Genomic DNA, 18,195 nt, shown 5'->3' on the forward strand with positions numbered 1-18,195 from the left:
TTTGTGACATAGGTTTGTCTTCTAACCAGAAGGAAGGAGAATGCAGTGCTCCCAAGCTCAGGGTCATTTAGTTGGTCAGCATTCTGTTATCCTTCCACCTAACATGGGTGTTGGATCAAAATTGGGAAACAGCAAAATGTTCGAAATGGAGAAGGCTTTTCAGTGGACTAGGGTGCCTCATGGAAATTATACAAGAATGACTACCCCAGAATTTGCTCTTTATAATGAAAGCCAGAGAGTGCGTGAGAGGTGAGATTAAACTGCAGAAATTCTTGCTCTGGGTCCATGAAAACTGCCTGCCAACAAACGTCCCTCAAGGCTTCGCTGACAGTGATAATAATTCTCCTTCCTGACCTACTACCCACTTACACGCATATGGACACCTATGCGCAAGGATATCATCTCGTGTTCCTACCAAACTGTTCACATCTTCCTTTTGTCTCTCCCATCCAGCTGCTCAATTCTTTGAATACAAAAACCTTTCACTTTGAATCGTAACATTTTTAGAATTGAATCAGAGGATAAAGATGCTGGGAGAAAGCTCAGGGGTTCTCTCTACCACAACCCTCTGACTTCACAAACAGTACAGACAATGAAATAAAATTATGTGCCCAAGATCACACAGCTGGCTAATAACGGAGCTGGTCCTAGAATCCGTGCTTTCTGACCCTCAGCCAAAATACACCACCCAGCCTCCGTAAAACCACTCTTTGTTAACAACGCATCCCCCCACCGTAACGCCTCCAGAGAGTCAGGCGGATGAACATAGTGAAGAGATATTTGTAGAATGGAGCAAGGCATGGGCTAGAGCCATGATCCTCCCAGATGCTTAAGGGAGCTGAGCATTTGAAACTGTTCATTAATATCCGGGCCCAGGAAGCTCATCTTAGATCCCAGAATAACTCTCAACCTACACCGCCCAATATGGTGGCCACCATGTGCACGTGGCTATTGAGCACTTGAAATGTGGCTACTCCAAGTTGAGATGCGCCATACATGTAAAATATTGTGAAGACTCATATGGACTGTGAAGACCCATATGAAAAAAATAATGAAAATATCTCATTTATGTGTTAACCTGTTGAAATAACACTTTGGATATACTGAATTAAATAAATTATATTTAAATTAAGCTCACTGTTTCTTTTTTAAAATGTGGCTACTAGAAAATGTAAAATCACGTATATGGCTTACATAATATTTCTATTGGGCAGCACTGCTCCCAAACACAGCTAAACCCCCTCTCACCTAATCCTTCCAAAAAGACATGCGTCTCCTGCCTGTAGACATTACAGAGGGCAAAAGAAAGCATCAAGGACATGCTTTTATCCTAAGGCCAGTTCTTGAGACCCGAGGTTTAGTCACTGAAGCATGCCCTGCAGACTGTCCTGTTTTGTGCCACATCCTTACAAGTGACACTCAGGTCCCTTCTGCTTGGCCTCCCCCAAAAGTAACCCACAAGTCAACCAAGGTCCTCCTTAATCCGACAGAGTTGAACAATCTATAGGGAAATTCTATCTCACTTCTACTAAAACTCTTTTCCATTAAAAAAATGATCTGTTTCTCAGATTGTTATCTGCAAACTTGAGTCAGGTGGGTGAAAGCCACTGGTTGTCACATGTCATGAGGACAGGCTGTCCTAGGGACCACATTGCAGTTAACTTTGAGATCTGCTGCATCTTCCCCTTTCCCTTCTCCTGCCTACTGCCCACTCCTGCTGTCCAAGCAACTTCCCTGATAACCTTGATCGTCCATAAACTTGTGAATAGCCAGTTACATGAGCAGTTGGATGGAAGGAAGGATGGATTACTGTCCAACAAGAGAAATTTTTCCACAAGTGGCTTAACTGTCAGTTCTTGAAAAAAAATTTCAGGACTCTTAAAGAATCTTGAAGATTTTAGTACCTACAGGTAGGTTTAGCATCCTGAGCCTGTAATCTGCATGAATAAATAAAGGGCCGGTTTCTCCTTTGGAACATTTGTAAGCTCAGAGCAGTGGTTCTTGAAGTGTGTGCCCTAGACTAGGAAGCAGTAGCTAGCACCTAGGAATTTGTTAGAAAAGCACGTTTTCAGGCCCCACCCCAGATCTACTGACTCAGAAAATCTGGATGTGGGGACCAGCAATTTGAGGGCCAGGGCCCACATCTCCAGGTGATTCTGCGGCACACTTACATTTGAGAACCGCTGCATTAAAATACTGTACTATTATCTAGAGTCTGATTGTACCATTAATAGACAGAAGGCATTTAAGTTCATTTGAACCGTAAACATTAAGACAGGGCTCTACCATGTGTATCTATATTATCCATGAATTTATTCATTTAAACCACCATCTTTGGTTTAGCAAGTCCCATAAATTCATTTTCTGATGTCTAAGGTCGTATTCCTTATTTGCTTTCAAAACTAGATTAGTAGTCTGTCCACATTATCCTCAGAAGGAAATCTGAAGCTGAAGAAAAAATAATAAAATCCCTACAAGGAATTGAAGTACTTGTTTCTGGAAAAACACACTAGAGCACATTCACAAGACCCCAGTTATTGGAAGAATGACTAAAGGAAGTGGAGAGTTGTCCAATTTAGCAAATATAAATACAGGATTCCAGTTACATTTGCATTTCAGATAAACAACAAATATTGCATGGGACACACTTATAACTCCTAAATTATTCACTGTTTATCTAAAATTCAAATGTAACTGGGCATCCTGTATTTTATCTGGCAACTTTAGAATTGGGAATACTGACCTTTGGGAAGATTTGGGGGAGACAACTGCTGCAAATACATAAAGGACTGTTCGGAGAAAAATGGGCCAATATCAATACAGACACAGTGACTAGAATCCATGGGGGAAAGTTACAGGAAGAGCATGTCTGGCTCAATAGAAGAAAGACATTTGTGTCTAGAGGGATTCAAGCAGAGATGTGCTGAGGATGTTGGCAGGAAGTCAAGGTTTGGGAGTGTTGGCTAAGTAGTTAGGCTCAAAGATAAGGTCTCTCTAATTTGAAGGTCTGTGAATCCTTGAATTGCTTAAGTTGCCATTCTCTAGAATCTCTGCCTCCTGAACTATGCAAAGTGCTCTGGGTAGATATGGATAAGCCCTGGCTCTGCACATGGACGAAATACACAAGGCAGGAAAGAACAACATTTCGTACAGGAGACACCCCTTGCCCCAAGAGCTTTGAATCTAACTGTGCCCACGCTGCTGGTGGGACCCATTAAACCACATTTGTGTGCAGTTTTTCTAAGTGTTTTTAAAAGCCATTAAGATTATGTGAGAATTTTTCAAAAGCATTTCAATTACTGGAAAACCCTTCACTGCTTTCAAATGTAAAATGGATAAATAAGGAAACTCACTCTTTGTTCTGCTGTCCATTTCTGTTTTTGAAGAGTCTGGAGTTGCTGTAGTGGGAGGTAACTTCTTTCCAATAGTCTGAAGAGGAAAAAGATGATTTTACTTATCAAGGTGATTCTCTCCATCAAGCAAAGGAATAAAATCAAGAAGGGCAGGCAGAAGCCAGAGTCCAGGGAACTACGCCTTATTGTGTCTCCTTCTAGCCAGCTGAATTCAACCTGCCTTGCAGGGTATGAGCGCTCCCGCTCATGTCCTCTAGGGCAGGTCTACCTGCCCCAAAGGTGGACGATGGAGGCAGCAGCTCCCTTCCCACCACCTTTTAACCCTTCAGGGCTTTGAGAAACGCCAATGCCACAGATCCTAGGAGACTATTTACAAGTTTTTTGTTGTTTGTTTTTTTAAAAAAAAACATCATGAGTTTGTGTTGAGTTTATTTTCATTCCTCTATTCACAGCTAATTCTATTATCATTATTTATGAACCATCCATAGAAAAGACTGGACATTGACTCTGGCTAAAGACGGTCCCCAAAACATAGGAAACTCAGTGGCTCAGAAAAACAAAAACGAAAAATAAGATGACAAACAAAACGATGGTTCCAAAGGTGAGGTCTGTCCCCATTGCCCTCCTTTGCCACCACATTTGTGTAATCATGATTAATGCCTGAGGAAAATGTCTACTGATACCAGGGAAACAGCTGTCAAAACCAAGTAGCTGGGTGAAACAACCTCCCCAACAATAAAGGGTTTCCCCAGTGACAATTCCAGCCACTGGGAAAACCAACCATATCTGCCCCTTGGACACATGCAGAGGGATGAACTGCATATTTTAAAAACTGGCACGGTGGAATGTTTCTTCAAATAAAACTGATCCACCACCGTTTTTAATTTGAAAAATGTCTTCATGCTTCACATGTTGAAACTAACATTAAATATGAATAAATCACAGAAAAACGGTAAGATAAATCAGATCCTCAGCTCTTCATGAATTAAAAAAAACCACTTTTGACAGAAAGCCTTTACATTTTACACGGTGACATTTTTATTTAGTGCTGCAGGGCTTTCTGTATAAGATAAAAAAATGAAACCCAAAATATTATGCCGCCCCTCAACTGCTGCTAAGTACTCAAACTAATAACATTTTGTGACTCCAAAGAAACATCAAGAAGGAAAAAAGCTTGATGGTGTTCTGCTATAAGGTTTAACATGATGAAAAACTGTTCTTCTAATTATCTTCAAAAATCAGGAATTGACAGTAACAAAAGATGCTCTCACAGTGTCATTCTCATTCCTGTTCACATTTCCAATAGCATCCTAGTCAATCTCTTTGTTTTTTCCCCTTTGGGGACCAGAATAAAGCATCTCTATTGTTAAAGCATTAGCAAGACGAAAAGGAAAACAATTAATACTTCAGTTGTTACTGACCACGGAGAGAGGAAATGAGGAAAATAGAATAGCTAACATCTGTGTCCAATCCTGACTTTCCTGAAAAAAAAATGAGACATCCAGTGGTTTGGGCTTTAAACCTGATGCCTTCCTTTAGACACAGTTTTGCAGGTTGTGTATTCTTACAATTTGCCCTTATTTGGTAACAAAAGGAAGTGTTGCTCATCATCGCTAACGTCCTGATTTACCAGTCCGTCCAAGCTAACAGACATCAAGAAAATACACTTACTTCTGTACAGAAAAACATAAGAAAGCAAAGCTTGCTCTGTTATTTTTTCTCACTGTTTCTGAAAATACAGCAGACTGGCATCTGTGCGGATCCCAGCAACAGGGGTGATGGTGAAGCTGATGTTGTACTCATCTCCCGGGGGTGCTGCACCTTAATTCCATCCTTCTTCACGGGCCATGACTGAAAGTCTAGAGTGAGATGAGTCCCTCCCCTCTCAGCCTGGTCCTCCAGGTGTCCCAGACAGCGAATCAGCATCACCTGGGAACTTGTCAGTAAAGCAAATTCCCAGGGCCCGCCCCAGTCTTTCTTAATCAGAAACTCCAGGGATGGTGCCAGGCAGTCTCTGCCTGAACACACCCTCCAGGGGATTCTGACGCTCGCTCAAGTTTGAGAATCACCGACCTACATGTAGGAGGGATTCCAGTAGTGCTGACAACTTGGGTGCCTATTCTCGTAACCAGATAAATTATAAAATATCCTTTTTACTCTTCTTCCTCTCTTCTCTTTCCACCAAAAGCCTTCTTTCTTCCTTCTCTATTCTCAACTGGCATAAGAACTTGCCATTGTTACCCAATGAGTCAGTTCAGAAAGGAGATGGAGTTTAGTAGAACAGACGATATGACAAAATCACTGAAATAAAAAGAGAAGGGCGCAAAGGTGGCCATGAGACCCTTCACCAAAGGAGTATTGAAAGGATGGATGCATGGACAGATGGACAAATGGACAGAAAGATGGTTGTGAAACAAAAATGTAAGACTATATCTAGCCTCTCTGGCTCAGACTATTTCAAAGACCAAGCGGATAGATGCCCAGGCCTGTACTGCTCTTCAGGGAGACCCAAGTCCTGTAGCTTCTTCGTCGTGTTTCCCTTTACTGGCATTTTAAGTGGGACGTTCTTTCTTTACAGAAGACTCTCACACACTGAAGGACATTTAGCAACCATTGCTCCTGCCCGCTAATAGCCTGCAGTGCTCTTCCGTCATCGCATCTACCCCAATACACTACACATTTCCAAATACCCAACTTGAAAACCTCTATCCCATACTTGTCTGATAGATATGAGAACAAAGACAAAGGGCAGTTAAGTACCACTTTCCCACCAGGATTCCAGCTCCCCCAACCTCTGAAAACATCTTTGGTCCATTGGGCTAAAAATAAACAGAACCCCAATTTTTAAAGGGTGTGCATCATGAAAACAATGCCTAGCTCCAGTACACACGTAGGTCATATATAATTGAAGGTCAGCTACGACGCAGGCCCAAGTGGACAGAAAAAGTCGGGGAAGCATATCCAAACACCTCTCATCCACCTTACAGGCAGCGAAGCAGGATGTGAGGCTTGCAGTGGCTGTGGAAGAGGATTTGGGGTCTCCACTCATGGCTTCCTCGGCAGAGTTCCACATTCCTGGCCTCCTGGGTGCCCTAAGGAAGATGGCTTATCCAGGACACGCACTGCTCATGCACTTCAAGGCTGTGTTGATAGCACTCAGGACGTAGCTCTTTTACCTCCTAAGAGACCTGCAACCAGGTCCATTGCACCACACGCCTTCTGAAGAAACAGACTTGGGCTTCTCTCCGTAGCTCAGCCCAACTTTTCCTTGTCATTTCTGTGTTGTGGCTGAAGACTTCCTAGGTCCACATCCATGTTACCCTGGTCTGCCTGTCCTCCAGCTCAGAAGCCACTGCTTGGTCTGGGAGTGGATGTCCATAGGGACGGCTGTATGCAGCTGGAAGTTCTGCAATCAGACTATTGCTACTGATCAGACAGTGATCACCAGGCTGGTGTCAATTTGTATCTCTCCTACCATATCCTAATCTCCATTTAAAACCTGATGATTTTTCAAAATAAATAATTCAAAAACTTAACTCCTTTGAATATTTAATACCAGAAGTCCCTCCGCTGTTACATAGCTCTCTTGACAAAAGTGCTCAATAAAGTTTTGAGGGGCTTTGTATATGGTAGGAGCATCATATATACTCCTAGCTCTCCAAGATCTGGTACCATGTTTCCCCAAAAATAAGACCGGGTCTTATATTAAGATTTCCTCCAAAAGACGCATTAGGGCTTGTAGTCAGGAAATGTCATCCTGAAAAATCATGCTAGGGCTTATTTTCCGGCTAGGTCTTATTTTCGGGGAAACACAGTAATACAGCATCAGGACAGATAACCCTCATATGATTTCAGTTAGTGGAGCAAGCAATTTTTTTTTAATTTTCCGTGCCAAAATGAAGAAACTAATGTTTATAGGAAAGACAATCATTGGATTCGAGTCCAGTGGAATCCAGTTCCCTAATGACTAATATATCTGTTCTCTTTGCAACTGCTGGAGCGTGAGACCAGGATCCTATTCAAATAAAGTATCAAATCACTCCTCTGACTTTATTCTAATTCAGATGCAAACTCCTTTGAGTGTAAAAAGGTTCCTAATTATAAGACAATGCTAAGGAGAAGGAAGTTGAAGTCCCATCTGTGAAAGTCTCCTCTCCGAGAATACTACACAGGACTTGAATCACAAAGGCAACCAGGTTCCATTGGGGGTGGGGGAGAGCTCCCTGCGTTCTAGTAGTTGCTGAGGCCCCCCTGTTGGCAGACCAGGCTTTCAAACAGCTCTTCTAGAAGAGGGGGATCTTCTGAGAAGCCATACGTAGACATTACTCAAATGCTCACACAAAGCCGAACACTAGAGATGACTTTTTAAACTGCTGGTAAAATACCAGATGAACGATGGCTCTCTGAAAGCATTCCTTTCACTACACTAGGATCTGATGATACGCCTTCCCTTTTGTTCAGTAGAGATTTAAGTGTCTGTTTCATGTGAAGCAGGGAAGCAGACGACGATGGTGAACATGATTGCAAACACTGAAACAGCAATTCATCAGGTTCTCCAGAGTGGTGTATTAAGGGGTGCCCAACCATTCCGCATGGCTAGCCCAAATCCTGGTCATATACAGGATATGGAGAGATACAGGCTACAGAAGACAAGGGTGGGAAGAGGGACAAAAATGGTATTTACATATGACCATATTCACAACCTTTCAGTTTTCATTTTCCACCATAACTCAGAAAGATACACAAATTGCTATTAAAACGCACTGTAAACTTTTTATATTTATTTTTACATGCTCCTTTCATGAACACCTATGACTGATGGTATTATGAAAAGTCTTCCTGGTGCTCAGCAGGGAGTGGTAGGAGCAGAGCAGAAGCCCCGGGAGGCAGCTCGTGTCAGAGCCAGAGAAAACTAGCACAAACGAGTATCTTTATAATGGAGCGCCTGTGCACTTCTAATGGGAGGCTTTTCTACTGGCTAGGAAATTTACATAGCCACTGTCAATTCACCAGCCTTTGGTTGGCCCAGCTTAAACTATTTAATAAGAACAGAAGATATGCCAGAGTAAAATACAACTCAAAATTCTAAATATAAAATGTATAGTCCAGTAAAAGAAAAAATATATTTGTCGCTCCAGTCTAGGGACAGAGGTTACCACTGAAATACCTCACATATTACTACGTCACTTCTGTGTGGTATGTGAGGTATTTCAAGGTAACCTTAGTCTATGTCAGTCTACGTTTAAACTTGTGGAAAAGGAAAAAATAAAATTTAAAAAGTAATCTTATGATTATGAAATTGTGCTTAAGAGTTATTCATATAATGTTCATTTCCCTGGTTGTCTTGAAAAGTTAGCGATACTTCAAGTGACATTCAACCCCCTTGCCCAACCACAGTTGGGGGGTGGGAGATGAGGGTAAGGGGGATCGAATATATGGTGATGGAAGGAGAACTGACTCTGGGTGATGAACACACAATGGGATATATAGATGATGTAATACAGAATTGTACACCTGAAATCTATGTAATTTTACTAACAATTGTCACCCCAATAAATTTAATAAATAAAATTAAAAAAAAAGAGCCAAAAAAAAAAAAAAAAGATCTTGTCAAATTCAGAGCTGCTTTAGAAACACTGCTAACTGTATCATACTTAGAAGTTGACTGCTTTTCTCCCTTTTTTTTCAGAAATAGTACCCTCCTTGAGAGCAGGACCTAGATGTTAATTATTCTCTTATCTCCACAAAATGAAGGGTCAGTAAGTGTTTGTGAATGGAGCAGGGCATTTGGGGATACCATCCACTCACCCTTTGCCCCAGCTTTAGCATCCTACCACAACACAACAAGCAAATGAGGGGAGATGTCCTCCTTAACTAACAGCAACAGGAAGCCCTCTTGGAACCCCACTGTTTGTCACTGTCATGTATCAGCTCTTTCCAGCTTGGTCTCTGGTGACAGCACATTGCCCGGGATGTCTTCCTCAACCTCTGTTGCCCCTGCCTTCTTCCCTTGTTTCAATGTATACGCCCTCAACCTCCTATTCATTGTTAGTCTCCATAAAGAAGAATCCAATCTCAACCATGTTTCTGATGAACCTCCCTGCCTTTGACTTCCCAATACTCGTCCTAGCCTGCTCCTTCACATTCTCTTAAGCTCCTATCTATTATGATCAAAAGACCCTCACTTGGAGGGTTCATTATCATTGAGGTATGTGTGAGTGTGCGCATGCATGCACGCGTACACGCGTACACGCGTACACACACACACACACACACACACACACACACCACTCTCTTGTTCTGAAATCATTTTCCAAAGTGTGTTCCCAAGATGTTCTACCAAGCAACTGCCAATCTGATAAATCTGGGGAATACAGACTACGTGGTCTAATCCTTGCATAACAGAGGCTCTGAGAAGCCCTGTAGTTACTGTCTAACTTCATCCTTAATGTGATCTCAGTGTTTTCCAAACCTCTCTGACCACAATTTCTACTTCTTGTGACACCTATTGACACATTGCAAGAATGACTAGTCTATGAAATAGTTGGGTGAACATCACCGCCTCCACTTTCTAAATTCTCTTGGCTCATCCTCTCTGTCTCCTCGACTCATGGCTTGGAACTCACCCTTGATTACCCTCTTAGTGCACCTTCGCATATCAAGCCCACCACCAAGACCCTGCTTTCAGATTCATCCCTTCCTCTTTGACCCCTGCCTAGAGCCTCGTTACCATCACAGGGACTATTTCAGCAGTTTTCTAGACAAGGATCCTGTTCCCTGATTTAAGCTGCTTCATTTGATCTCCCATAAGATGCAACTTTTAATCACCCTCCACTCTCACCCCTTACTATGTTTACTTCAAAGCAGTCAGAATACATACAGTACTCTCCCCTTATTTGCAGGGGATACATTCCAAGACCCCCAGGGAATGCCTGAAACTGTGGATACTACTGAACCCTATATACACTATGTTGTTTTCCTATACATAAGTACCTACAATAAAGTTTAATTTGTAAATTAGGCACAGCAGATTAACAACTAATAATAAAATTATAACAATATACTGTAATAAAAGTTACATAAATGTGGTCTCTCTCTCTTTCTTCTCTCTCTCAAAATATCTTATTGTACTATACTCCCCCTTCTTCTTGAGATGATACAATGCTAACGGGATGACATAAAGTAAGGTGAATGACATATTTTCAGAATATGGTTGACAGTGGGTAGATAAGGGCAAACTACTGTACTGCTTCTTAATGGCTGTTCATTTCTTCTTCAAAGCCCTGAAGAAATTCAAGGGTTTACTTCAAATGTACAATTCCTGCAATTTGCCATCTCTCTCAATAGCTGGTATCTTTCTCTTCTGCTCTTAATACTAATAGCAAATGTTCTCGCACTGATCCCATCTTAGATGTTTCCATTAGGTCTTCCATGGTTTACTCTTTCCATCTGTCCAGTAAAAAACTTCAGTATCTGTCATTCTACTAAATATATATATGTGTGTGTGTGTATATATATATATATATATATATATATATATATATATATATATATATATATATATATATAAAGTCTGTTTTATATTTGTATATTACAGACACACACTCAGAGACATGTGTGCATTTGTGTGTATCAGTAAAGAGATGTATCTGAGAATCTGAGCCAAATTCTATTATTTACCATGCACTTTAACTTCTGCCAGGGTCTGATCATTTGGTTCATTTGTTAGCATTTTGAATAACTCTAGAAACCATGTCCTAAAAAACTGGAGAGAACCATACAAGACATTCACAGGAAGGGTAGGTTTTCTCTGTCAAAGCAAAATAATTTTTTGAAGGTTTAGTAGGGACTTCCACTCATGATGAAAAAATGCAGTGGTGAATTATGAATCAAAACCTGCTTCTGTGCTCCACGAGGTGGGGAATGCACATCCAGACAACATTAGAATCAGAGGCGGAAGCTCTCCAAATGTCTGACAATATATGAAAACACTGTTTATACTTTACCCCCACTGTTCTTGAGAGAGAAGCCTACAGACGATTTTGTTGTATGATCATCTTATTCACAGAGGATGAACAAGCCAACATAAATTTCCATTTCATACACCACTTTGGCAAAATATAATTCGCCATTAAGCTTTAAAAGACTATTTTACCACTGTTACAACAGATAAAAGGAAATCTTAAACCTTCCTTCTACCAGAGGATTAGTTTTATTTTTTAATTAAAAATGCCTTCCTTTTCGATGCTTTTGGAGAATTGAAAAACAGTATGGGGAAGAGAGATAGAAGGATGGAAGGGCAGGAGTAAATATCCTGGGGCCAGTTTGAGTTTTGTTCATCCAGTGCTTTAACATGAAACTTGCTGTATATGTGATGACCAAGTCCTAATATTCCTAGAAAGTAGTTGTGTGAATTCAGTTAACATACAAAATCCTTTACAGATCTAAAATAGTTTGACTTATTCAATCATGACATAGTCTAAGCTAGTCCCCTTACCTGGGATGCCAGCTCCTCCCCTGGTATATTTGAATACCACCTCACCTTTAAGGTTCACCTAAAGTCTAGCTGGCCAAATGAAGCAGCTTTCAGTAAGGTTTCCTTGACCATAACATTTTTATCTGTATGAGATACTTGAGGGCAAAGCCATGTTTTATCAAATTTCCTGTATACCTCTAAAGTAAAGCGATCTCTCTCTCTCTCTCTCTCTCTCTCTCTCTCTCTCTCTCTCTCTCCCCCTCCCTCCCTCCTTTCCTCCCCCTTCTTCTTCCCTTCCTTCCTTTCTTCCATTCGTTCACTCAGCATTCTCTTTTGGAGCTACCATGTGCCATGATCTATGCTGGAGGCTAGGTATACAAAGATGAGATGGGCAGTCTTTAATGAGTTCAAAATTTAGCAGCAGAGAAAGACTCATTAACAGAGCATCCCAGTGCAAAGGGATAAACACTGCAATCAAGGTGTGTGTAGAAGAGAAAAAAGGAGCCATTAACAATTCTACATGGGAAATAAGCCTCACAGCAATGATACAGCTTGAGTTAAAATTCTGAAGGATGGGTAGGAACTGGCCAGGTAGAGAATAGTGGAAAGGGTATCTATCCTAGTGAAGAAAAGCAGGAATCAAGGTGAGAATATGTGCAGGGAATGGGGCCTTGGCAGCACAGAACGGGATGTAGGGAGGGTTCATGGTGGCGGGTGCAGGGAAGGAGAGCTTCTTAGGCCAGGAGTCCAGCAAGGTAAGTTAGGGCCAGTGTTACAGTTTGCGCTTTATCTTAAAGACAACTGGTAGTAAGCAGAGGTGTGGCATGATGAAATTTGTGACTTTAAGATCAATGATCTGGTGGCATTGGGAGGAAAAAAGAAGAAAAGACATGCAAAAATCATGGAGATAGCAAGGAAGGTGACACAATAATCCAAATGAGGCAGTGAAACGAAGAATGTAAAAGAGAGGTTCAAGAAATAATTAGGGAAACATTTAGATTGCTGACCTACCCAAACTTCATAGTCACTCCAAGGATAAATTGGCGATTGTGATTTGGTTTGACTATAGATGGAAAAAACCCAAACTCTGTTATGTTCTTGAGTCTACACATATGCATTCTACATAGGTATTGAGCGCCAATGTTGTACAAAGAACAACGTTAAGTTCAGAGCCTGATCAGAGAGGCCATAGAGCCAGATGCGAGGACTAAGGGAAGCATGATGGAGAATCCATCCTGATGTAAAGAATCACAAAGTATGTTTCTCAGTACTCTGATGCTGGTGTGGTGACATTTAGTGGAAAATTGTAGGCCTGTGATAGCTTTGAACAGTTAGCTAACTCTTAAAATGCCAATCAGTCTGCCATTGGAAAACTAAAATACTACTTAAAAAAAGAGACACTTAAGAAGCTCTTGACACATGAAAAAGCATTTTTCTAGTGTGATAAATTTAAAGTAAACACTTTAGTCAAATATGTCTCCAAAAATGTCTTAACCTAGAGATGAAAATGGGAAATTCAGTTCCACGAAAGAAATTTCCAGAGAAGCTTTTCTGTCCTTTGGAGTAAGGAAGGGAAATAAAATAGTTTCAATCAGAAAAAAAGTAATATTTGGAGCAATGTTTTTTTGTTTTCTTTTCAAGTAAAGCTGCTACCTGAAAGGCTATGGTATACATTGGAATACTATTCAGCCTTTAAAAAGGAGATTCTTCCCAGACAAGAAAAAGCTAAAGGAGTTCATCACCACCAAATCAGTATTAAAAGAAATGTTAAAGGGACTTCTTTAAGAAGAAGGGGGGGGGAAGATAAAATATATGAATAATGAAATGGCAATATCTACATATCTATCAACAATTACTTTAAATATAAATGGATTAAATGCTCCAATCAAAAGACAGAGGAGGGCTGAATGGATAAGAAAACAAGACCCTTACATACGCTGCCTACAAGAGACTCCAGATCGGAAGACACACACAGACTGAAAGTAAAGGGATGGAAAAAGATATTTCATGAAAATGAAAAGGGAAAAAAAAATCTCGGGTGGCAATACTTATCCAGACAAAATGGACTTTAAAACAAAGGCTATAACAAGAGACAAAGAAGGACCCAGTAATTCCACTTCTGGGTATGTAACTGAAGAAACCCAAAACATTAATTTGAAAAGACATATATATTCATTGCAGCATTATATACAATAGCCAAGATATACAGGCAACCTAAGTATGTATTAATTGATGAATGGATAAAGAAGTCACACACACACACACACACACACACACACACACACACACACGGTACCAAAAAAGTATACATATTTTAAGAAAGGAAAAAACTGCATTAAAATTATGCTGATGGTAACCACTTTGAGCACCTCTTGTTAATTGCAGAAGTCAAACATGACTTGTATTCATCTTTTGTTATTGGTATATATACTCTCTCTCTCTCTCTCTCTCTCTCTCTCTCTCTATATATATATATATATATATATATATATATATATATATACTCAATATATATATACTCAATATATACCAATATACTCAATATATATATACTCAATATATATATACTCAATATATACCAATATACTCAATATATATATACTCAATATATATATACTCAATATATACCAATAACAAAAGATGAACACAAGTCATGTTTGACTTCTGCAATTAACAAGAGGTGCTCAAAGTGGTTACCATCAGCATAATTTTAATGCAGTTTTTTCCTTTCTTAAAATGTATATACATTTTTATTTTTTTGGCATTTTGTGTGTGTGTGTGTGTGTGTGTATGCATGCATGTGTGTGTATAATGGACTATTACTTAGCCATAAAAAAGAAAACTTGCCATCTGTAACAACATGGATGGGCCTGGAGGGTATTGCACTAAATGAAATAATCAGACGGAGAAACACAAATACCGTATGATTTCACTCATATGTAGAATCTAAAAAAAAAATAAAAAAAAAATGAGCAAACAAAACAGAAACAAACTCATACATACGGAGAACATTTTGATAGTTGCCAGAAGGGAGGGGCTTGGGGGGATGAGTGAAAAAAGGTGAAGGGATTATAAGTACGATTGGTAGTTACAATGTAGTCATGGGGATGTAAAGTATAGCATAAGGAATATAGTCAATAATATTGTAATAACTATGTATGGTGTCTTATGGGTACTAGATTTATCAGGTGATCACTTCATAAGTTATATAAATGTCTAATCACTATGTTGTATACCTAAAACTACTATAATATTGTATGTCAACTCGAATTGAAAAATAAAAAAATATTTTAAAAAAGAAGAAAATTCTGACACATGGTAATGACATGGATGAAACTTGGGAGCATAGTTCTAAGTGAAATAAGCCAGTCACAAAAGGACAAATATCGTATGATTCCACTTCCATGAGGCACCTAGGGTAGTCAGATTCATGGAGAGAGAAAGTAGAACGGTGGTGCCATGGGCTGGGGGCAGGGGGCATAGGGAGTTGAGGGGTACAGTTTCAGTATTGCAATATGAAAGGAGCTCTGCAGATGGATGGTGGCGATGGTTGCATAAGAATGGGAATGTACTTAATGTCACAGAACTATACGCTTCAAAACGGTTACAGTGGTAAATTTTGCTATGTATACTTTACCACAATCTTTTAAAAGGTTTAGGGGTATACTCCTCTTTCCCGACATGCCCCTCTCTACTTACAAATGTTGACTACCATGGCAAGAAATTACTCATGAGGCCCTGAAATCCTAATATGCAACCACAAAATAATCCGGGGTGCATACAGCATCTAGTGAGGTGAGTCAGAGAACAAATCCATCTTTGTCCCGAAGCTCACCTCAGTCTTATAGGAATGATAACCTGGTGCCTCCATAAAGATAATCTCTGAATCGGCTAATGATAAATAGCTCTGGCTTTAATACTGTAAGACTCATTCTTTACTTTCCTCACCTGCTCTGTCTATTCTCAAAGAATAACACTTACTCCTTTTCTTAATCATCTGGGCTCCCTGGTTTTACAGAAGGAAAGAGAACATTGCACCAAAAAGTTAAAGACTCAATGATATTATCTTTATATTTTATTTTTATTAGAAAAAACAAGACCGCATCACATACTTATTCAAAACAGGAACTTCCTAAATATACCCGGAAGACAGGTACACATTGGTTACTTCTTCCAGGTGTAGAGTGGAACACTTTAGAAAGATGACCTGAGGTGCTTTAAGAATGGAGGATCCTCTAGCCATGTGCAGAAGAACGAAACTGGACTGCTATCTTTCACCATGTACCAAAGTTAATTCAAAATGGACCAAAGACTTAAGCATAAGACCTGACACAATAAACTGCATAGAAGAAAACATAGGTACTAAACTTATGGACCTTGGGTTCAAAGAGCGTTTTATGAATTTGACTCCAAAGGCAATGGAAGTAAAAGCTACAATAAATGAATGGGACTATATGAAACTTAAAAGCTTCTGCACAGCAAAATAAACCATCGACAAAATAAAGAGGCCACCAACTGAATGGGAGAAGATTTTTGCAAACAGTGCCTCCGATAAGGAGCTAATATCCAGAATATACAAGGAACTCACGAAACTCAACAACAAAAAAACAAACAACCCAATTGAAAAATGGGCAGAGGACCTGAAGAGACATTTCTCCAAAGAGGACATACAAATGGCAAATAGACATATGAAAAAATGCTCAACACCACTAATCATCAGAGAAATGCAAATCAAAACCACAATGAGATATCACCTCACCCCAGTCAGAATGGCTATCATCAACAAGACAAATAGTAACAAGTGTTGGAGAGGCTGTGGAGAAAAAGGAACCCTCATACACTGTTGGTGGGAATGCAGACTGGTGCAGCCTTTATGGAAGGCAGTGTGGAGGTTCCTCAAAAAATTACGAATAGAATTACCATATGACCCAGCAATCCCTCTCCTGGGTATCTACCCAAAAAATCTGAAAACATTTATACATAAAGACACGTGTGCTCCAATGTTCATTGCAGCTTTGTTTACGGTGGCCAAGACATGGAAACAACCAAAATGTCCTTCGATAGATGAATGGATAAAGAAGTTGTGGTATATATACACAATGGAATACTATTTGGCAGTAAGAAAAGATGATATAGGAACATTTGTAACAACATGGATGGATCTTGAGAGTATAATGCTAAGCGAAATAAGTCAGACAGAAAAAGCAGAGAACCATATGATTTCACTGATATGTGGTATATAAACCAAAAACAACAAAAGAACAAGACAAACAAATGAGAAACAAAAACTCATAGACACAGACAATAGTTTAGTGGTTACCAGAGGGTAAGGGGATCAAATATATGGTGATGGAATGAGAACTGACTCTGGGTGGTGAACACACAATGGGATTTATAGATGGTGTAATACAGAATTGTACACCTGAAATCTATGTGATTTTACTAACAATTGTCACCCCAATAAATTAAAAAAAAAGAAAAAAGATCAAATGTCAAAAAAAAAAAAAAGAATGGAGTATCCTCAAAGAGAGATCAAATTAAGCTTAGGGCACTCCAGTTGCTGGTTACTAAGACATATTCAACTGTGAGGGGTGAACCCAAATTGCATGCCTTCCATGAAAATATCCTATATGCCAACTGTTGGAACTCTCTCTGACCTCCCCATGATCTACTGAACTGGCTGTGAATCTCTAGAACAGTACTCACTACCCTCTGCCTTGCATTTATGGCTACTTACGTATGTGTCTGTTTACCTGACTGGAATGCAAGAACCGTGTCTTGGTTATCTTCGTAGACTTTAATGTGTCTTGCACATTGGAGGTACAAGAGTCCCCCCTTATCCACAAGGGATCCATACAAGACCCCCAGTGGATGCCTGAAACTGCGCATAATACTAAACTCTATATATACTATGTTTTTTTCCTATGCCTACATACCTATGATAAAGTTTAATTTATAAATTAGGCACAGTAAGAGATTAAAAACAATAATTAATAATAAAATAGAACAATTATAACATACTGTAATAAAAGTTATGTGAATGTGCTCTCTCAAAATATCTTGTTGTACTGTACTCACCCTTTTTCTTGTGATAATGTGAGATGATACAATGCCTACGTGATGAGATGAAGTGAGGTGAATGACACAGATATTTTCAGACTGTGGTTGACTGCGGGTAACTAAAACCGCAGAAAGCGAAACTATGGATAAAGGGGTGACTGCTATACTAAATATTCATAATTTACTTTGGTCACAATAAATTCAACATTCATCAAAAACATTTAGGTCTACAGAGAAAGTACTGTGTGCGATGCATTTTCTGTATGCTAGGGATATAACAATGAACAATGGAACAGATAAAGCTGT

General features: G+C 39.7%; 1 protein-coding gene across 9 annotated transcripts in view; it reads right to left on the reverse strand.

Moving 5' to 3' along the window:
* SH3KBP1 (SH3 domain containing kinase binding protein 1) overlaps positions 1 to 18,195 on the reverse strand; it is a 321,598-nt gene that overhangs the window by 97,231 nt on the left and 206,172 nt on the right. For all 9 annotated transcript variants that reach the window (XM_019755429.2, XM_074323349.1, XM_019755427.2 and 6 more), the window contains one exon: positions 3,354 to 3,429. In XM_019755429.2, the coding sequence (XP_019610988.2) occupies positions 3,354 to 3,429 (76 nt within the window). The remainder of the gene's footprint in view (positions 1 to 3,353; positions 3,430 to 18,195) is intronic.

The sequence above is a fragment of the Rhinolophus sinicus genome, chromosome X (assembly GCF_036562045.2).
Source record: "Rhinolophus sinicus isolate RSC01 chromosome X, ASM3656204v1, whole genome shotgun sequence".
NCBI classification, from domain to species: domain Eukaryota; kingdom Metazoa; phylum Chordata; class Mammalia; order Chiroptera; family Rhinolophidae; genus Rhinolophus; species Rhinolophus sinicus.